Source organism: Danio rerio, chromosome 25, assembly GCF_049306965.1.
Source record: "Danio rerio strain Tuebingen ecotype United States chromosome 25, GRCz12tu, whole genome shotgun sequence".
Taxonomy (NCBI): Eukaryota; Metazoa; Chordata; class Actinopteri; order Cypriniformes; family Danionidae; genus Danio; species Danio rerio.
In genome coordinates this window covers 34,673,475-34,696,500 of record NC_133200.1, presented here as the reverse complement: position 1 = coordinate 34,696,500, position 23,026 = coordinate 34,673,475, and the positions used below count along the sequence as shown (strand labels likewise).

Genomic DNA, 23,026 nt, shown 5'->3' with positions numbered 1-23,026 from the left:
ACGCACAGCACTACTGCGGTTACAGAAAAGTTTGCGCTGTTATAATTCACTTACCTTTTAATAAGTTTTGGTGCAAATATTACCGCTACTAAAAACAACAACAATGACTGAATGTTTTGAATGAGAAGCTGCCATGTAGCCGTGGAGGGATGAATTTTGCTGTGGCGCCCGCCTGTCCTAAACAGATGTGACGTTATCATTTTTTGTCTGCTGAGTGCTTATAGAAATTTGGGTCATAGAAATTTGGCTTATTCAGTGAAAGTCAAAGTTTGACATGTTTTCTTTGTAGTACACTGAACGATATTAGAACTTTACACTTCATAAACATCAAAACTAATAGGTGCATAATCCTGAAGGGTCTTACCTTATACCAGTGTTTCCAACCCTGTTCCTGAAGGCACACCAACAGTACACATTTTCAACGTCTTCCTAATTAAACACACCTGAATCAACTCATCAGAACAGTAGAAGACACTCCAGAACCTGACATGAATGGGTCAGATAAGGGAGACATCCAAGAGACGTACTGTTGGTGTGCCTCCAGAAACGGGGATGGGAAACACTGCCATATACTTCTGCATATCCTCACTGCATCTCTACTGTGTTCTTCAGGTCATGAAGGAAGGATTGGAATGGCAGCTGTGAAACTGAAGGAGGGCAGAGAGTTCGACTGCGTCTCCACCTGCAGTGTTTTGGCCAACTACCTTCCAGTCTACGCCAGACCTCGATTCATAAGAATTCAGGTACACACACACGCGCACACGCACACACACACACAAACTTATATGCAGGGTTCCCACTTATCCTAAAATGTCGAATAAAAAAAAAAAAAAAACAGGTCGCTGTTGTGCTTATATTTTAATAATAATGCACTATGTACTAATGCACAGGATAGTATATGTATGTAGTGTCGTCCCAAATGGCACACTTTTCCTACTAAGCGGAAATTCAAACCGTTTCCCTGATGACGTTTGACTTTTGCCAAATCAGTGAAATAAACGACCGAATTATCAAATAATACCTATCGTGAGTATTGCCGCATTCACCATCGGGAGGCGCTATAATCACTCTCGTACGAGAATTTTGCTTTCACCATCCAAAATAAATAAAGTTATTCAACATTTTCGCGCGATAGCTCCGCCCCTTCCCCTACAAGAGCAAACCTGCGGCCGTTGAGTGCATCATCCGGGTAATTAAAGTGCTCTAATTATTTTTTTTAGAGTTTTCAGTGTGAACGCACTCCTTACACTATTTATACTACAAAATGGCGTAGAATAGTGCATAAGTATGCGATTTGGGACACAGCTATAGTAATAACATGTATTAAAGTTAATGTTAAAATAAAAAATGTAGAATAACGTTAAAATAAAAAACATAATATTCAATATGGTTTTAGCTTCAACATAATTTTGCATGGCTTAATTAGACACGGCTAACTCTTAGTGTCAGCATGACTGAATTACTTGCTAATCCATAGTTGTAAGTAGTTTTACAAACTTTACATTTGGCTTTCTGTCATCTAATTTTAGCACATGGGTCTCTATTTTAGCAATTAAGCAGTCTAAAGCGCACTGTGCAGGAGCTTTTTAAATACAATTTTGGCTATTTTAATGACGGTAAAATGACAGTCCGCATGTGCAAATTTCATTTAGTTTACGCAGATTTGATTTCAAAAGAATTTCTAAATTCTAATTTCTATTAATAAATTTCAAATTTTCAGTAAACGAAGAACAAAAACAACGAAGTGTGCTCAAAAAGAAAACAAGCTGCTGCTGTATGGGGTCGAATGAGGTCATCATTAACCTGCAGGCTGAATTTTGCTCACGGGGCTGCGAGAAAATAAATAAAAAGAGCAGAGATGCGGCAAAATAATGAATAGAAAGAGTGAGGCTATGATCAAATAAATAAATAAATAAAGGAAAAAAGTGTGACTGCTGAGAGTGCAACCAATCCCTCGCGGCCAAAAAAAACAGATCAGCCCACCAGGAGTTCTCCCGGTCCTCGCAATTAGCCAATCTGGGCCTGTTTGTGCATTTTGCACACATTAATGCGCTCTTTAAGTAATAACAGACGAGTCTTCGCTGAGGCCATCTTCCAGCCTAAACCACGGCGAATGAAGCTCTGCACAAGACTTTTGGCCAGCGGAGAAATTAAAATGGTCGTGCCCAACTGAGTCTGGTTCCCTCAAGGTTTTTTTTCTTCACTCCCATCAGGTGAAGTTTTTTTTCCCTCTCCGCTGTCGCCACTGCCTCGCATGGTTCAGGATTGGTAGAGCTACGCATCGATGAATTTGCTCTTCAGTGTTTGAACTCTCAGTAATGATTAAATCACACTGAACTGAGCTAAACTGAACTGAACTGAACTTAAACACTAAAACCTGAACCACACTGTTCTAGTTACTATGACCATTTATGTGAAGCTGCTTTGACACAATCTACATTGTAAAAGCGCTATACAAATAAAGCTGAACTGAATTGAATTGTTAAATAACTGCACCATCGACTTTAGAGCAGTTGCCTCAATATAGCATCATTTGCTATTTAAACAACATCACTAGTCATTAAAAAGATTCCTGCGTCAGGCTGAAACTAGCAAAAACACACGTGTCGGGTAGAGGCCCCATGTTGAAGTTATCAACACGTACATCATCCTAGCATGTTAGACATAACAATAGATGTGAAACAGCAAGATATGAAAAATACAGCATAGACAAATTACATTTTGATAAATCGACAAAAGTTTTAAGTGACAAACTAAAAGTCCCTGATATCCTGTGACTAGGAAAACAATATATGTACAGTTGAAGTCAGAATTATTAGCCCCCCTGAATTATTAGCCCCCTGTTTATTCCCTCAATTTCTATTCAACAGAGCAGATTTTTTTCAACTCATTTCTAAACACAATAGATTTAATAACTCATCTCTAATAACTGATTTATTTTATCTTTGTCATGATGACAGTAAATAATATTTGACTAGATATTTCTATACACTTCAATACAGGTTAAAGTGACATTTAAAGGCTTAACTAGGTTAATTAGCTTAACTGGGCAGGTTAGGGTAATTAGGCAACTTATTGTATATCGATGGTTTGTTCTGTAGACAATCAAAAAAAATATATAGCTAAAAGGGGCTAATAATTTTGACCCTAAAATGGTGTTTAAAAAATTAAAAACTGCTTTTATTGCAGTCGAAATCAAACAAATAAGACTTTCTCCAGAAGAAAAAATATTATCAGACATACTGTGAACATTTCCTTGCTTCGTTAAACATCATTTAGGAAATATTTAAAAAGAAAAAAAAATGCAAAGGGGGGTGAATAATTCTGACTTCAACTGTATATAACCTGATTTCAATGCCTGAAATCAAACTTTAAAAACTCCAAGATATTCCAGATTTGAATCAATGGGAACCCTGAATATAAACCCAACCCCACAGACCTTTCTAGCAGACACTGTCCTCCTCTTCAGTCTGTGATGAAGCCAAACGTGTCTTGCAGAATTCTCTGGAGGTCACAGGAACCTTCAAGATGATGAAGGTGAAGCTGGTGGAGGAGGGCTTCAATCCAGCGCTGATAGAAGATTCACTGTTCTTCCTGGATTTGACACAGAAGAAGTACATTCCTCTTTCTCAGGACATTTACAACTCGATCATGTCGCAGGACATTAAACTGTAACCAGCCACTAGATAAGCTAACCGCACCGTTTGGAGACCTACTAACCAGTAGCTGCCCACTAATCTCAGGGAAAAGCAGTGATTCCACACAGAGATTTGAGCCTTTACAGAGGAGAACAGTCAAGTGTTTTACAGTTACTACTTTATGCATTCAGTCACGTGTGCCTTATCCATTAACCTCGTTAATAATGGACATTCACCTAATCGTCTGCTAACTTTTAATAAAAAGTTGATGAGAATTTCTTAAGCTTGAGCTGCAGTGATTCTGAACTGGGTCGGCAGAGGAAATGTGGGATCCGAATGAAGCAAACTGAACAGCAAAATAAGCACTTAACCCTCATACTGCATTCAGATCTGCCTGTCTGGACCAGGAAGAGAGACATTCAATGAATAAACAAACTAATAACCAACAAACATTTGGCCATATTCTGAAATTCTGACCCATTTTACCAGAGAAGAGTCATGTAATTGCGATAAATCACTTTCAAAATAAAGGTTTTGACATAAAATAAATCTGTGAGCCGAGTATATCTGTATATAGAAATACAGACATGCACATAGTTGATGAAATATTTAGATATAAAATACTCAAACTCCCAGTCAAAAGTTTGGGGTCAGTTTTTTTTTATTATTTTTATTTAATACTTTAAATAAAATTTTGTTCATCAAGGCAGCATTTATTAAATGTAAAAAATAAATAGTTCAATTGTTAAATATTTATTTATTAAATAATTACTGTATGTCGTTTCAAGTGAAATTATTACTCTAGTCATTGTTGCTTTTATTACTGTTACAATCAACAATAATAATTATAATAATAACAACAAAACATATTAGAGTGATTTCTGAAGGATCATGTGACTGAAGACTGGAGTAATGAAGCGGAAATTAATCAAAATCACTGGAATAAATGATTAAAAAAAATGGTGAACTACTTTTGAGCAGTTATTTAATACTGCAGCAACATTTCACTATTTATACTGTACTGTTGATTAAATAAATGCAGCCTTGTTGAGCAGGAGAAGCTTATTTTAAAACATTTAAAAATCCTACTGACCCCAAACTTTTGACCGCTAGTGTATATGTATGCATGAGTGAGTGTGTGTGTGTGTGTGTGTGTGTGTGTGTGTGTGTATGTATATGTATATATATAATATATATATATAAGCCAAACATTCATTAATTCGCCCACATCTGCAGATCAGATATAACTAGGCTTTAGTCAGTGAAAAATATGAAGTTTATAAAAATAAACTTTTTATAGGTTTAACTGAACCCTGAAAGCAGATTTCATTGCACTTTGAGGGCTAAAATGTACTTCCTGTGCTCTTCGATAACGTCAAAGGCCAATCAAACACTATAGTATTTCAGCCCACATTTATCTGCGACTCAAACACAAGTTAACCTTTAATTACATTTGTCCCAGTGCAATATTTGTCCTCATGACTCAGCGTTTTCTGCTTCACGAGCTGAGAACTCGATCTGCTGACACAATGAGCTGAATAAAGCCGGCGCTGTTTCAGAGCTAATCAGCTGCAGTATCTGTCCAAACTGGGTGAAAGTTCAAAACTCACGACCTCTGAGCTCAAACAAACACTTGCAGAAAGCACAAACCCAACTGAACCAGTTTCCTTCTGTACCAGAAACCACCACGGTCAACGACATCTCTCCACATTTCACAATCCACACGAGGCAATCAATAAAATAAAATAAAGAAACCCTCAGATTGTTCTTATTGAAAAATGAATTTATTTATTAATACAGTTGTATACGTTAGAAATGTGCTGCAAAGAAAACAAAATCATAATGTCGCCACACAAAAAGAAACTAAACGAAACCCGGGATGAAGCCGCGTACGTCGTCATATCAAAACAAAGTGGTACTGATGTGCCTTAATAAACTGTCTATTAGTACAAAAATACATTTCAGGGCACACAATACAGCATCCAGTATCACAAATAAATCAGGGTTCGCCCTCCAAAGCGAGTCCATAAATTATTGAAAGCGAGCACGTCTCTAGTTTGTAAATCATAAAAATGTTCTGGAACGGTTTAAAAATGCCATTAAGTAGTGTGTTCGTTTATATATATTTATATATATACGCGCGTCGTTGGTATAAAAGATAACGTCTTTTTCGTTGCATTTATTATTTACGTTTTTTAGTTTTTGTTTTGTTTTTATTGGTTTAAATCTTCTCCGTACTGCTAAATTCCAAGGCTCAGAAGTATAACCGGAATACAAACATAACCAATGTTAGAGTCTTCCTCTTTTTTTTTTTGTTAAGAAACGTTTTTTTCTTCCCCGTTACGTTTTTTTAATTTTTTTTATACAAAATAACAAAGATGTAGAAAAGTCATTTACAGCGAACCAAGGCCATATGCTAGCACAATATTTACAGCGGTAATTGAAACATATCCTAGTCTTCTGGTATATTCTTTGACTTCATATGCATAGCGGGTGAAAAAGCAGACCTGTTCGTTAGTTGTGTGCTAAATACCGTCCTTCATAACTTCCCTCCGTAACCCAAGTGTGACGTTTGCTTCGGGTCGAAAGTAACAAAAAGAAAATGCAGATAAGGCATCACTGCTTGCAGTGTATGATGGGTAGGTTCGTGTACTCAACTTAGTAGCAGGCGTTTGGACCTGAGTCATAGCACATGCATAGATCTCTAGACAGCAGGAGTTTCGGAAAACCACAGTCAGTGTTTATCTACGGTAAAACATCGCTAGAAAAGATCGCTTCAAAAGGTTGAGAGAAAGAGCCCATTTTTTCTTTTCTTTTCTGGAGTTTTTCATTTTCTTCATAGCCGGAGGGGAAGTCCATGAGCAGACGAGTGCAACAGTCACAGATCTTCCACAAAACAACTCAAGTAAAAATAAAAACATCTTCAATATCCAGAGAGCGACATGCTTTTCATCACGGCGATTCCACATGACCAAACTCACACATACAGCAACTTCTCTGCACATCAAGTACGTCTCACGCAAAACTAATTCATCATCCGTCCGTTTCCCCCCGCGCTTGCGTTCCAGCTTTTTCTAATTATTTTTCCCAGCGTCTGTGGCACAGGTCATGCATCCCATTAGCAGTTCCATTCCTTCATTTATTTACTCATTTATTTATTCAGTAATTTTTTGCAAGTCTTCAAGCACCAAAAGGTAAAGAAAAAGGCAAAACTGAACCCAAAAAAAAAAAAAAAAAGAGGGAGAGAGAGAAAAGGGAATAGGAAAGCGCTCCGCAGCCAGTCACATCCTCCACGTTTTTCTGAGAAAGAGGACAGAAATAATACTTGATAATGCGAGCCTTCAGGAACAGACCAGCTGTTTCTCTCTTCAGAAGTGGTCGATCAGCACAGACACACAGTTTGCGCCCACCAGGTAATTGGGGTCTCCTGGTAGACACTTGTTTTGCCAGCATTTGGGGTCACCTGTGGATACAGCCAGAGCGGGATCATGAGGAACAAAACTACACGCATATCACAGAGTTACACCATGACTTACAGAACACAGACGGTAAAATGGCTTTCAACATTTACTAATTATTTACTCATCCTGAAGATTATGAGTTTCTTCTGTTCAACGCAAAAGAAGATATTTTGAAAATGCTGAAAAACTGTGAGCATGAACTTGGATAGTCGACAAGACTTTTGTCAGGTAGTACTAGGCAAGTTCTAGGAACAGCAAATAATAAGTTGACTTCTAGTTGATCATTTGGTATCAGAAGTGGCTCATATGAAAGACAAAGGCCTCTAGATTATGCAAATTTTACCAAAATATAATATAATCATGCCTTGATTATTAAACGATTTAATTAGGACAGTAAGGTCTGACTTTGCTCAGACAAAAGTCTTGTTACTTAGCAGAAATGATGTCCAGTATAGAATATAAAGTCATGCTGCAGTGAAGACAGAATGAATATTGTGTCTGACTCCATTATGAGCTTGGAGGACTGCATCCATACATCTCTGCAATCACTCAAATCACTGATTAATAAAGTCATCTGGAATGGCAAAGAAAGAGTTCCTGCAGGACTCCCAGAGTTCATCAAGAGCCTTTGGATTCATCTTCAATGCCTCCTCCTTCTTACCCCAGACATGCTCAATAATGTTCATGTCTGGTGATTGGGCTGGCCAATCCTGGAGCACCTTGACCTTCTTTGTTTTCATCAGTTTTGATGTGGAGGCTGAAGTATGAGAAGGAGCGCTCTCCTGCTGAAGAATTATCTGTCTCCTCCTGTGGTTTGTAATGTAATGCGCAGCAAAGATGTCTTGATATCTCAGGCTGTTGATGTTGCCATCTACTCTGCAGATCTCTCGCACTAAATGTAACCCTAAACCCTGATTTTCCCTTCACCAAACTTGACTGATTTCTGTGAGAATCTTGGGTCCATGTGGGTTCCAGCAGGTCTTCTGCAGTATTGTGATGATTGGGATGCAGTTCAACAGATGATTCATCTGACAAATCCACCTTCTGCCACTTTTCCAGATGATCAACTAGAAGTCAAGCTATTATTTGTTGCTCTTACAAGTGAGATCAAAGACAAGACTTTTGTCAGGTAGAGTACTTTTGAAGTCAATGGTTACAGGTTTACAGCATTATTCAAACAATCTTTTTTTGCTGAACAAAATAAATAAAATCAATCAGGTTTTGAACAAGAGGAAATAATGACAGAAATACTTTTTTTGGGTGAACTATCCCTTTAAAATAGTTTAATGATCACAGCACAGCCCCAATATACTTGTACTATAATTAATTTGTCAGCAATACATTTATAATCAGATCAAATTTAACTCCATTTGATCACTTGCTCTTTCATATATTGGATATAATGCAGGTCAGAATATGTTGCCTAGTTTTAAACTAAATACATTCATTACACTCAATGACGATACAGCATCATTTCACCCATATTTACACACTTCACTTAGCTGTGAGAGAGGAAAATAGCTCTGAAATGGGGACTGATGACAATTCTTCCAATTAGGGCTGGTCGATTAATCCAAAAGTCATTGAAATCGACCTATAATCGATCAAATTTTTCCTGGTCCATTTTTTCAATCCCTACTGCATGTGGAGTCACATGACCTTGCTGTTAGGCTGGTTTATACTTCCGTGACCACTTTGCAGTCGCATCTGATCTCTGGTCGAACAGGACAATGGACTCGTTCTTATTTTGCACTTCACTGACGATGATTGAAAGCTGCGCCAGAGATGCCTTTAGACGGCATATTTATTATTACATTAAACTTATTATTGACATTAAAATATTTGTTTTCAGAAAATGCAAGAAATGCAGTGCTTAAAATATGTTACAGGATAAGCAAGAGTTATTTTATCTAGAAGAGATCCTGCTTATTTTCTACTTTTAATATAAAAAACATTGAAAATAATTTATTTTGTTTCCAAAAGTGCAAGTTATTTACGCAGTGTGCGTTTTAATTTCAGTTGTTCGACGATGATGTTCAATAAATAACCATAGATAGTCGATAGTGTGTGTTTCCTTCATTTTAAAGTCAAGTAATGCACGCTGCATTTAAATATCTCACACCTGTAACATGTGAACGTATTTTATATAAAAAACTTGTCCGTGAACTATGAGGGCAAAAAAATGAATGAATAAATAAAATACTCGCATATTAATTGTAAATAGAGTTAAAATGTTAAACGATATATTCATCGCCTAGCACTACTTCCAAGTTAAAATAGAAATATTGGCATTTTTTGGTTTGCATAAAATAATTAAAAGGTGTTTTTACTGCTATTGTTGTGTCTAAAACAATAAAAATTAATATCTCTGAAATTACATATTGATATTTATTTTCAGACACAACAATTAAGGGGTGTAACAGATCACATTTGATCCGTGATGATCATGACCCACATTTCAGCACGCACAAGACCCGAGGACTAGGCCACCTGGTGGTGCAAAGAGAAAACTTATCAGTATTAACCTTTTAGATCGCTTTAATACAATTTGTGTATGATAATAGACATGCACAATATGCGACTTTTAAAAAGCAATAATACATTTATGCAGTCGTAATCATGTTTTGACAGTTAATATGCCGGTGATTTGATGCTCAACAAAAGTTGCAGACGCCTTTACCATATCAAAATGCTTTTGTAAACATCCAGTTATTCTTTACAGCAATTAAAAACCCAGCTAATATAATACTACTATGGCTACTATAACAAGGAAAATCCGCTTTAACTGTAAATTGACACATGAAAGGGCCAAAAATGCAGCCCACAACAAGGTGTAAAGTTATTGTGTATCATATTTAACAAACCGTTTACTACAAATTTGATGAAATTTTGCTCACATGGATAAATGAATATTAATCAGATGATGTCATTACGCTGTTGTGCTGTCAGCCAATCATTGCATTGCTGAGCATGATTTAGAGCAGTGGTCACCAAACTTACTCCTGGAGGGCCGGTGTCCTGCAGATTTTAGCTTCAACCCTAATCAAACACACCTGAACAAGCTAATCAAGGTCTTACGAGGTATACTTGAATCATCCAGGCAGGTGTGTTGAGGCAAGTTGGAGCTAAACCCTGCAGGGACACCGGCCCTCCAGGACCGAGATTGGTGACCCCTGATTTAGAGGATTGATAGATCTGTCCTTCACAACACACGCAGCGATCTCAGATCAGTTCATCCAGACATTCTAATCTGATTAGCGAACTTGTTTGAAGAATCAAGATTAAAAGATCCAGGATCTGCCAAATCATCTTAGATCATTTAAGCAAGCTACTGTATGAAGAATGGACCACTGGAAAAGCCTCCCGGCATCATTCAAGTCACATGTTGGAAGCGTTTTGTCTTCCCGGTCAAATATAATGATGATGGGAAAAGGGTGGTGAACTATAGCTGTGCTTTAACTCCAGAAGAGTAAAGAAATCAACATTTTAGTAGAACAAAAAGTTCCACAGAACAAAAAAAAAAAAAAACTGAAATTAATCTGATTAAAAAAGCTAAATAAATGACCATATTTGTATTTGAAATTTGGAAGAAATGTCATCAAACCTTTAAAAAAAAAAAAAAAAACATTAACATTTCACCCAAACAAAAACCTACCGTAGTAAATCCAGTTGCATAACATGTTAAATAAATGATCTCTCTTATTTTGTTGATGTATATATGTAGTTGAAGCCATATTTTTTTGTTTTTTTCTTACCCTTCAATTCAGTTGTGATGATTATTAGCATGACTGACAACTAAATTTACTCCCAGATAAAATTTCATCAAAAATATCAAAGATGTTCATTTGTTAGCATCCATGAATCTCAATTTCAGTCTTTAAATACCACATCACATGCAGATTTGGTTGTGGTTACTCCCAAAACTTGCATTAATATTATTATTTTTCTTTATTATTTAACATCCGCCATCCTTATTTCTTGTATAATTATGTAATGTTGACCATCACAAAATAAAACATTCTTACACCGAGTCACATTGTAAAGAGAGCTTCTCATTTACGTCTAACAAAAAAAGAAGATAGTTTGAAGAATGTGGGAGTATGAAAGAAAATTTGATTATGAACATGTTTCACAATTTTTACTATTATTAAAAATAACTTCAATGATAAAAGGAAATAAAGGGACATTTTCCACATGCTTTCTTTTCCCCTCTGCTTGACTCTTGTGCTTATTTTACTATGGGTTTTTTTACTTAGGGAAATATAAATATATAATAAATATTTATATAAATATTTGTAAAAAATGTTATCAAGAATTTCAAGACTTCTAAAGTTTTTTAAACACAAATAAAACAGTGAAGTTATGATATATGTTTCTTGATAAAGGGTTAATCATCTGCAGTGATTGAGTCTGCTGATAAGAGGATGAAAAGCTGAGCGAGTCCACAGACTGCACATTTAAAGAGACGGTTCACTCAAAACCATCAAATCTGTCATCATTTACTCATCTCGACTTACTCAAAAGCCAGCTGAGTGTCTTTCTTCAGTTAAACACAAAGGAAGATATTCTGAAGAATATTAAAGAGCCGTTGACCCTCATTGTATTTATTGGTTTTGCCCCCTAATGTGTTTCAGAATATCTTGTTTTGTGTTCAACAGGAGAAAGAAATTCATAAAACATCCCTCTAGTGTGGGGAAATTGTCAGTTTTGGGTGAACTATCCCTTTAAAGCTTCACGCGATCAGAGTGTGACGGTAAGCCAGAAAATGAAACAAAAGCGTGAGCAAAGCCTCTTCCAAACAGCTCCAATCCCGATCCCAAAAGACCCATGAAAGGACAGAGAGAAAGGACAGCGTACCCGACGAGGAGTCGGAGGATTTTAGAGCAAAAGACCAACCATCAGGGGTCATAGACGCACAGTGTGGCAAGCGCAGCTCCACAGGCTTCAGGAACTTCAGGCCGTGAGGACCACACATCACCAGCGGACTCAGCAGAGTTTCACCTGAAAGAGCAAAACATGGCACATCAGTGTCCATCACACATGCATATCACAGCTAACAACATTACAGGCTATTCATCATAGGACCCGTGTTACCACCACCGGGATATGCAAGTTTATTGCAATTAAATCTTGATCTAATCACGACAAACTATATATACTATTAGAAAGATCTTCTGTTTTTAGTTATGTAGGACGGGTAATAGATTAAAACACATTCACTGTTACATTTTTAAGTCATAATATTGTAATCTATAAGCAATTATGACTTACTATATTACAATATTATCATATTTTACCACTTTATTTCATACATAGGAAGAGTTATAGATTAAAAACACATGTATTGTCATGCTACAACCTGTGGGACCATTTACACTTACATTCTTAAACCATAATATTGTAGTCTAAAAGCAATCAGCACTTTTCCAGCACTTGCAAGTCAATTGTCATGACCTAATGTTTCATGTAATGTTTATGTAACAGATATTTGTCAAGCTAATTTTAGATAGTGTAATAGTAATAGTGTAATAGTTGGTTAAACTAGTAATAGTAGGTAAAGTTACTTCTATTGTAAAGCCACAATCGCACAGCACTTCGCTTCATAGACTTCCATTTATAGGAATGTGAATGCAGCAGACCAGAAACTCAAGCACAAGTGTCGCATTTCACTGCATTCAAAAGTTCAAGCTTGGTCAATTCTTACTAGCGAAATTGCCTCACCTGATTGCGTTAGACCAATAGAAGATCATTTGAAATATGGAGCAATGGCCCACTTTTATTAATGTCTGATCATATTGTTTAACGCAGCCCCTTTTCGCAAAGCCGTACAACAGAATTTCACAAGCACAAGCGCTAGTGTGAAAGCAGCTTAAGTCACTTTGGACAAAAACGACTGCTAAATGACTAAATGTAAATGTAATTTCCATGACTTTTTCCGTTTCATATTCATATTCATATTCATATTCTGGAAAATGCCATGTCAGGTTTTCCATGACCGTATGAACCCTGTATATGACTATATTATCATATTTCACCACTATTTTTTGTTACGTAGTAAGAGTTATAGACTAAAAACACATTTACAGTCATGCTACAACCTGTGGGACCATTTACACTTACATTCTTAAAGCATGATATTGTTGTCTAAAAGCAATCATGACTGACTGTATTTCATTTGATAGCTTTATATTGATAGTCCCATATCTGGTGACTGATTTTTGATAGATTACATTTACTGAGTTATTCATTAATTTGCAAAACTAATACAGAATCGTAAAGCATTACTTTGCTACAGCAATCCACATGTAAACATTCTTTAGATGTTTGTAGAGGCTAAATACTAATAAAATACCATCAAACACACCATAGAACTTCAGAATTTTACATCTGCTTTACAAATATTGTCAAGAATCCTCAAATATAGAGTTCATATTCCTCAAAACCCAGGGGGCGCCCTTGCATGGTGTCCAATGGAAACTGGAGGTCATGTGGTGGTCATGTTTGGTACTGCGGTCAAACTAAATCTTACTGAAAGCTTTCTTTTTGTTGATAAATTTGGAATATAATTTGTTCAGATACTTATCTTAGATTTTCTGTCAATTATAGGCTAAAAAGTGTTTCGTAAAATGCATATTTTATGCAATATAATAAAATATACATTAGCTGTTTTATTACTTACACAAAGCCACATTTGTGTATCTGCTTTAAAACGAGACAAAGCTTAAATATATGCACCAACGCATTGAAGATTGGCATTTATTTAAGTTTAACATCATTTTCATGTCTATAATACACTTTCATCAAGCACTAAATTCAGGCAAAACCAAGTGAATCTGTATAAATAATTTCTGCACAGAACTTCTGTTTGTTAGTGTTTACATGCATGCCTCATGTTGTTTCATTTACCTTTTCACTAAAGTATAGTAGTGATCAGATAACTTTTTATTATATATATATTTGCTCATACTAATAAGAGGCCAAAGGTATTATTGCAAATGTTAGTTCCCACGCAATGCTTTTTTTCTTCGTCTCTTTAGCTAGATTTTCATCTTTTTCTAAGGCAGTTTTGTCCAGAAATGCTTTACTTGATGTGCAAAGTGTTAAAAACAAATGAAAAACTTTAGAAACGATGCAATCAGACCTTTCTCCTTATCCAGAGGAGGCAGGATGCTGTTGTCCCGGCACACTTTGAAGTAGATCTCCTGCTCCACACTATCAGGAATGGCTCCCTGTGGGATAATGATGCTGACGCCCGTCTCTATAGAGCTCAACACCCCGCCATTACAGTTAAAGATGCCCCGCGCCGTGGCCACAACTGTGTGTCCCTCATCTTCTTCATCATCATCCAGTGCACTGGGGCTAGAAAACAGACAGCAGACAAGCATTAGTTGTTCTGTAAAATAAAGAAAACAAACAATTAGGCCTGCATGATATAAGAAATAAGAAACATTGCAATTTGTTTTTCTGCGATATGAATATGATATTGAATAGCTCAGTTTAGATTTTGTAGGATAGATAATGTGCATAAGTCAAACAAAAATTGTTTTGCGGTTCGCTGGAATGATTATTACAATATACAGGTACAGAAATAAAATTGTTAAATGTCAATAAATAAAACTGCATAGTCTTCATTGTGTAAAAAAATAATCTTTGTTAAAATGTTATAATTTCTTATACACACTTGAAATTTCATATTCACAGGCCTTAAAAACAAAACAAAACAAATGAAAAAACGTTTACTTTAATAAGGTTAAACTTCACGATGTGGTTCCTGGTCTATTATAATCCCACTCAAATCTGCTAACAGATAAATAAACTTAAACTGAAGTGACCTTGCAGATTCTGCAATGTGGGTCTAAGTACGTTTTTGGTTCAGGGTAAGAAAACGGATAAACCTCTTTAAAATTCATCACACACACGCCAATTTTCCTCTGATTAGTCAACTAAATCTCAGCTTGTGATGTTGCCCTCTAAATAACAGTCCTCTGCGGATCAGCTCCAGGGTTTAAATTATTATTATTTAATTATATATAAGCTAAGTTTACATATTCTATCATTTGAACCACACACAGTTAGCAGGTTTACGTTCATTGCATATGCATAAATAAAAAAACAATAAAAGTTAATTAAATCAATAAAAATGTAAGTTAATAAAAATGTAAATTAGCAGTATTATTAGACATTTGTCATTAAAATAAGGTCATAGTTTGCCACCCAATATCTTGCTTCTATGCTCCTGATGCTGAGCAAAGATGGCCATTTCCAAGAAGCAAGATGTTTGGCAGCAAACTATGACCTAATTTTAATGACAAATGTCTAATAATACTGCTAATTTACATTATTATTTAATTTTTGCATATGCAATAAATGCAAGCCAGCTAATTAAAATTATTAGCCCCTTTAAGCTATTTTTTTCGATAGTCTACAGAACAAACCATCGTTATACAATAACTTGCCTAATTACCCTAACCTGCTTAGTTACCCTAATTAACCTAGTTAGGCATGTAAATGTCACTTTAAGCTGTATAGAAGTGTCTTGAAAAATATCTAGTCAAATATTATTTACTGTCATCATGACAAAGATAAAACAAATCAGTTATTAGAGATGAGTTATTAAAACTATTGTTTAGAAATGTGTTAAGGAAATCCTCTTTCCATTAAACAGAAACAATATATTGTGCACCCCTACAAACAATCCAGACATGCTCGAGGCTACACACTTTATGTATCTAATATTTTTCTATAACATAAAAATTTGGGTGTACTAGTTGCTGGACCATTATCGTACTGTAAGTTATTTAGTTAGATTAGCTTCAGATTTGGCTTCTGTACCGACTAATCAAATATATATGCACAAATATAACATTGTGGTGCTTCCTACTAAAAATATGGAGGTAAAAGATAGATTTGGGGCGAGGCAGTGGCGCAGTAGGTAGTGCTGTCGCCTCACAGCAAGAAAGTTGCTGGTTCGAACCTCGGCTCAGTTGGCGTTTTTGTGTGGAGTTTGCATGTTCTCCCTGCCTTCGCGTGGGCTTCCTCCGGGTGCTCCGGTTTCCCCCACAGTCCAAAGACATGCGGTACAGGTGAATTGGGTAGGCTAAATTGTGCGTAGTGTGTGTGAATGTGTGTGTGGATGTTTCCCAGAGATGGGTTGCGGCTGGAAGGACATGCGCTGCGTAAAAACTTGCTGGATGAGTTGGCGGTTCATTCCGCTGTGGCGACCTCGGATTAATAAAGGGATTAAGCCGACAAGAAAATGAATGAATGAATGAATGAAGATAGATTTGTAAAGAGTGTACTTGTATATGCGGAGCACTGTACATCAACAATTAAACACAATGTACTTAAAGTGTTCATAATGTATTGCAGAGGACTTCTGGTGCTCTTGAAGTGGGGTAGGGTTAGGAACAGTAGGGTTTGGTTAAGTGTGGGTTAAAGTATAAGTGATGGTCAACAATGTAATTACAGAAATAAGTTACAGATGTAATTATGCAGATATTTAATCAATTATAAAAACAATGTAAAAACCTGTATTTCCACAATTAGTACAGTGTAATAAATAATTAATTTTAGAGTAAGTAAATATATTAGTAAAGGCCACAACGTAAAGTGTGACACAAACTTGAAGGTCCTGGAAACTTTAACTCTACGGAGAGTATACACAGTAGGCTATACATGCGTTAAGCGCAATAAGTACACCATACACAGTCAAATTCAGATGTACAGGCTGGCATGAAAAAAGGCAATGGTGCTGATAGGGGAAAAACAATAGCACTAATTCATATGTGATCTACATCATAGGTAAATGGACAATATTAACCATATATGTTGTTTATATTGCTTGATATTGGCATAAAGTAAACATGTGTTGAGTATTTAAAAACAAAATTGTGGATATTATTGAAGTAAAAACCCCAAAATGGAGCAGCTAACTTAAATAAATATGAACAGCACACAAGGATCCTCTTACCTGACTGGGACGGCTTTGGGAATGGCGTTGATGTTGTTGTGCTGATATTTTGGCCTGTTGTCCATGGTGCGAGTGAAGGTGTCGACGCCGCTGTCCGTGTCCTGGGGTTGTGGGGAGATCTGAGGCTTCAGGTTGTTGTTGACACTGGGTTTGGACTGCGTGTCGTTGGGAAGCAGGTTGTGGTTGAATTTCGGACTCTCGAACTTGCGCTCGAAGGGTCGCGCCGAGCTGGTGTAAGGCTTGGGGACGTAGCGGTTGTAGCTGGTCGGCACGCCGAGTGTTTTGGGAGGAGCATCCATGCCATTGATGGTGGACTTGGGGGGCAAGTAGCTGCTCTGGATGGGCTCGTCCCGGGTCGGAGCTCTCAGAGCAGACAGGTCCGGTTTGGCTTTGGGAGAGCTGTGAGGATCTGGCAGAGAGTTCACTGGGAGATAAATGATGATGCATATATTTTATAAAAAACATTGCATTCAGTTTTTGCTACTGTATCAAAATCAAAACATTTATCCTGTAAAGGCATTGATGTAAGAGTTGTAAATTGAATTCATAGGGATTTTATTATTTTACTTACAAAAACAGCATAACAAATATGTGTTAGATATATGTATGATATTACATGTATAAAAATTAACATTAGAAAGTCAAGAAATTTATTCCCAAATACTAAAAGAATATGTGAAATCACTTATGAAACATTTTTTTATATGCAATTAGAGTGAAAATATTGTTTATTAAGGATGTATAAAATGCTATATTTAAGGCCTTTTATTGAAAAGAAGTCTGAAGAAATGTTTTATTTAATTATTTATGGTGTTTAAAATATAGTTTTTTTGTTAAATGTTAGTTAATTATATAATTAAGAATTAAAAATGAATAGTTTTTATTTTTGGTTTTTATTTAGATTTGTGGACTTAAACAGTATAAAATTATACAAAACATCCAATGAGGTTCATGTTTGCAAGGTTAAAAGAATACGTTTTTTTTTTATTTAAATGAAAAAAATAAAACACATATGCAAGTAGTCACTGTAAGAAAAAATAGTTTGTACTATTAGGGGACAAAAGAAAACAAAACACCGAACCAAAACAAAAAACAAACAAAATAAATAAATAAATAAAACACCAAACCAATACAACCAAACCACAAACTAAAACACACAAATCAAAACAAAACAGAAAAACACAAAACCAAAACACAAAACCAAAACACAACAAAACAGAAAAAATTAAATGAATAAATAAACAAATAAATAAAACACCAAACCAAAACACAACAAAACAGAAAACATAAAATAAATAAATAAATAAAACACCAAAACAAAAAATAAAACAAAAATAAATAAATGAATAAATAAAAGACCAAACCAAAAAAAAAACACCAAACCAAACTTAAACACCCAAATGAAAACAAACAGAAAAAATAAACAAACAAAACATAAACAAAACAAACCAAAACAGAAAAAATGAATAAATAAAATGCTAAACCAAAACAAAAAACAAACCAAAAAACAAAACAAAACAACAAAAAAATTAATAAAACACCAAATCAAAACCAAAACAAAAAACAAAACAACAAAAATAAATAAAACAACAGACCACAAAACCAAACAAAACAAAACCAAAACACAACACAACACAACACAACACAACACAAAACAAAACAAAACAAAACAAAACAAAACAAAACAAAACAAAACAAAACAAAAAGTCTCTTGTTACCCTCGATGTTGGTGAGTTTGGGCAGGGATGTGGGCGGAGCGACAGGTGTGTTCTGGCTGTATGGAGCAGGTGAAGGGTTGACTGGCGGCAGAGGCTCGTATCTCTTGTCCACAGGACTCACCTTCTCCACAGACTCCGTCCTGAAGCAGAAACAGTAGATGTGATGCATTCATCAACATCAACACAAACACATGTACAGTATATCCTGTCTGGCCTTTACCTAGCGAAAGGATAAGCGATCTGTGTCTGGGGTGGTTTGGGCGGCTCATGGAAGCGGTTTACTCCAGCGCTGGGTGGATTCATGACCTTACTGTCGAAACTGCGGCGGTCGAAAAATGAGAGCTGTTTTCTGTAGTACTCTTCATCATCATCAGGGTCGTAGTGGTTGGAGCGAACCACATCGTCCCCAACACGCGTCTGAGGTTTCTGCGGCTCTGGAGCTCTACGAAAACAGCAGGAACATCAGCAGAAGATCAAAATGTTATGTAACATCTAATGATGCTTTCCAGAAAGTACGATCAGCCAGCAGAGGGCACTACAGGATTACATGAGCACACTCCACTAACAATACATGACTGATGGGTGAATATGGTGTAGAAGAGTGGGGAGAAAGAGAATGCAACTATATATCACACATTTCAAAACCTTTTGTGGCAATGCAAAGTAACATTTACATCTTTACTACACAGTTCCCATTCTCTAGCTAAATCTCTGAAATGTACATATTTACATGATGTGTGTATTTACATAATGTGTGTGCACTTACTGTGCATAAATATAGTCTACAACGAAATAAAATGTACATAAATAAAATATTTATATTATTTAATATCAAAATATTTACATATTTATATAACTGATATTCTATATAAATATTTAATTTAGAAACATCTTCTCTATATTCATTCATTCATTTTCTTTTCTGTTTAGTCCCTTTATTAATCCAGAGTTGCCACAGCAGAATGAACCACCAACTTATTCACCACATGTTTTTATGCACCCTTCCGGCTGCAACCCATCTCTGGGAAACATCCATACGCACTCATTTACACTCATACACTACTGACAATTTAGCTTACCCAATTCACCTGTACCACATGTCTTTGGACAGTGGGGGAAACCGGAGCACCCGGAGGAAACCCACATACACACACACATACACACACACACACATACATATATATATATATATATATATATATATATATATATATATATATATATATATATATATATATATATATATATATATATATATATATATATATATATATGCACACAGTTGAAATTATTAGCCCCCCTTTTCCTTTTTTTTCTCTTTTTAAAAAAATTATTTTTCAATGATGTTTAACAGAGCAAGGAAATTTTCTCAGTATGTTTGATAATATTTTTTTCTTCTAGAGAAAGTCTTATTTGTTTCATTTCGGCTAGAATAAAAGCAGCTTTTAATTTTTTAAACACCATTTTAAGATCAAAATCATTAGCCCCTTTAAGCTAGATTTTTTTTCTCGATAGTCTACAGAAGAACAAACCATCATTATACAATAACTTGCCTAATTACCCTAACCTGCCTAGTTAACCTAATAAACCTAGTTAAGCCTTTAAATGTCACTTTAAGCTGTATAGAAGTGTCTTGAAAAATATCTAGCCAAATATTATTTACTTTCATCATGGCAAAGATAAAATAAATCAGTTATTAAAAATGACTTATTAAAACTATTATATTAAGAAATGTGTTGAAAAAAATAAACAGGGCCTAATAATTCGGGATATATATATATATAAATAAAAGCAATTCCATGCAAATGTCAACCTTGCCATAAAAAAAATATGAAGTTTTCATCAAAATATCATAACCGTTTCTATGTTTTTTTTTTGTATTTTACAGTACAGTAAAATACTCAAAAATGTCTCTGTCAATATTTTTATACAATTATATTTGATTTACCAAAGTCACGTGAATAGCATATTTACATCAGTCACATCCATAACGCAGAGATGTCACATCTATAACAAAGTTTTTCCCTTATAAATGCAAAATTATTAAATCAAATCAAATCAATGGTGTTTGTTTTATTGAGTCAACTCTTCTCCTTTTTTTAGGTTGTGCAGTTTAATTCACAGAATTTCTACAAAGTGTTTTGTATACTGCAAACTCGCATACTTTTTTGGTCACAAAAAACAACGCATGTTTCTTTTCCTCATTTAAAGTATAAAATATGTTTACAGATTGATATTTTTCCTTTAAGTCTGTGGTCACTTGTATAAATATATAAATTAAGATGCATGCACAGTACACATAAAACCATATATATATATATATATATATATATATATATATATATATATATATATATATATATATATATATATATATATATATATATATTATGTGAATACAAGAGTATATTTTGGATATGATTAATCACAATTAATCTTTATCATCTTTATCATCAATATTTTGATGCTTTTTACATCTACATTTCTGTTGTGTTTTTTTTTACTTTGGTAAGGATGCATTCAATGGTATAATGTGTACATGTAGAATATATATATAAATGCAAATATATAATAATATATATCAGTTGTTTAATAAATTCTCCTATCTTTGTTTATTTTCACAAGATCTTATGTAAAAATAACCCACATCTTTCATTTATGCACATTTTAAGATTTTATGCACATCCTGCCAATTTCATATCACATTTTTATGCAATATCCTAAAACAATGAATATACATAAACATGGTTGTTGAAAACTGGATTAATGGCTGCTGAAAATTTAGCTTTCATAAACATTATATTTTAAGGTGTATCACTCTAAACAAACAGTTTTTTAAACTGTATTTTTGGAAAATGCAGCCTTTCTGAGCATAAGACATGTTCTCAAACATTACTATGAGTGTGTGTTTTACCTGTAGGAGGGTTTGTCCTGCTCCAGGTTGCTGAGAGAGTTGGCTTTGAGCACAGGTCCAGGGGTGCTCGCAGGTTTGGGGAGATCTGTGGGCTAAAGAACAAAGAGCATCCACACTTTGAACACGATGCATCGGGGTATTCTCTGACGTGTGTCTCCTCTGAGCAATCATCACTACAAGTTGTTTTTTTAAACGCCTCTTTTATACTTGTTCAGATGTTACCCTTGATGTATTGTGTAATGTTTCTGAATGTAAAAGGCTTGCAATGCTTCAAACATTACAATCCTAATTTGGACAAGACTATGCATTTTTCCAGGGGGTTGTTAGAAAAATTAGTCTTATGTCATGCCCAGTGCCGTAATTGTTCCTCAGCTAAACATTTTCTTTTCCTAGCAAACTATACATCAATGGAAAATAGATTTATTCAGCCTTTAAGGAGAAAGCTCAATTTAAAAGAAATTGCCACTTATGAATGGTTTTGTGGTCCAGGTTCACATATGGTATTTAGTTTCCAACACCTGCTGCAAGTTATTGACCGATCACACCCGACTAGGCCATCCGACCAATCAGTGGATAAAACTCTAATAAAAGGCGGGCCTTAAAGAAATTGGATCCTTGTTTCAGACACTGCGAAAAAGAGCTGATGCTGCAGTATACAAGAAATAAAAAAATTACCTTAAAGTCAATATGAAATAAAAATTCTCTTCTTATTTTTATTTATATAGTAGTTCTTGTGTTAAACGATGCATCTGTGTGCCTATTTTGTAAAAATCAACTTGCCCACATGAAATTTAATCAAATACAATAACCTACCCTCCCCTTCAAAATTACTTTCTCCACTTCATGGTCATATGGAATGTCTTTACGGCGGGGCTATGAGTCATTTAGGGCAGGGCTAATAGTCATTTAGAGCAGGGCTATAAGTCATATAGGGTTGGGCTATCAGTCATTTAGGGAGGAGCTATTTATCATTTAGGGAGGGGCTATCAGTGCTTTAGAAAAGTGCTATCAGTCATTAAGGGAGGGGTTATCAGTCATTTAGGGAGGGGCTATCAGTCATTTAGGGAGGAGCTATTTATCATTTAGGGAGGGGCCATTAGTGCTCTAAAAAATTGCTATCAGTCATTAAGGGAGGGGTTATCAGTCATTTAGGGAGGGGCTATCAGTTATTTATGTTGGGCAGGGCTATCAGTCATTTAGGATGGGGCTATCAGTCCTTTAGGGTGGGACTATTAGTCATTTAGGGCGGGGCTATCAGTCATTTAGGGTGGGGCTGTCAGTCATTTAGGGCGGGGCTATCAGTTCTTCAGGATGGAGTTATCAGT

The 23,026-nt window shown here is 35.4% G+C and overlaps 2 protein-coding genes across 51 annotated transcripts in view; one reads left to right on the top strand and one right to left on the bottom strand.

Annotated features, from left to right (window-relative positions):
• Nucleotides 1-3,674, top strand: part of zgc:101540 — a gene marked incomplete at both ends in the record, with an annotated part of 30,081 nt that extends 26,407 nt beyond the window's left edge. Inside the window, 2 exon segments of the mRNA NM_001008639.2 lie at nt 613-743; nt 3,499-3,674. Of these exon segments, the coding sequence (NP_001008639.1) occupies nt 613-743; nt 3,499-3,674 (307 nt within the window).
• Nucleotides 3,675-5,400: 1,726 nt separating this feature from the next.
• The window catches only part of tjp1b (tight junction protein 1b), a 200,638-nt gene continuing 183,012 nt past the window's right edge, over nt 5,401-23,026 (bottom strand). For 13 of the 50 annotated variants that reach the window (XM_073943324.1, XM_073943311.1, XM_073943327.1 and 10 more), the window contains 7 exons: nt 21,702-21,793; nt 19,008-19,229; nt 18,788-18,927; nt 17,070-17,493; nt 14,241-14,458; nt 12,017-12,100; nt 5,830-7,101 (listed from right to left, as the gene is read on the bottom strand). In XM_073943324.1, coding sequence (XP_073799425.1) covers nt 7,007-7,101; nt 12,017-12,100; nt 14,241-14,458; nt 17,070-17,493; nt 18,788-18,927; nt 19,008-19,229; nt 21,702-21,793 — 1,275 coding nt within the window. In that variant the 3' untranslated portion in view covers nt 5,830-7,006. Of the gene's footprint in view, nt 7,102-11,956; nt 12,101-14,240; nt 14,459-17,069; nt 17,494-18,787; nt 18,928-19,007; nt 19,230-21,701; nt 21,794-23,026 lie in introns of all 50 variants that reach the window. The other 37 variants (XM_073943313.1, XM_073943315.1, XM_073943314.1 and 34 more) reach the window with 6 other exon arrangements.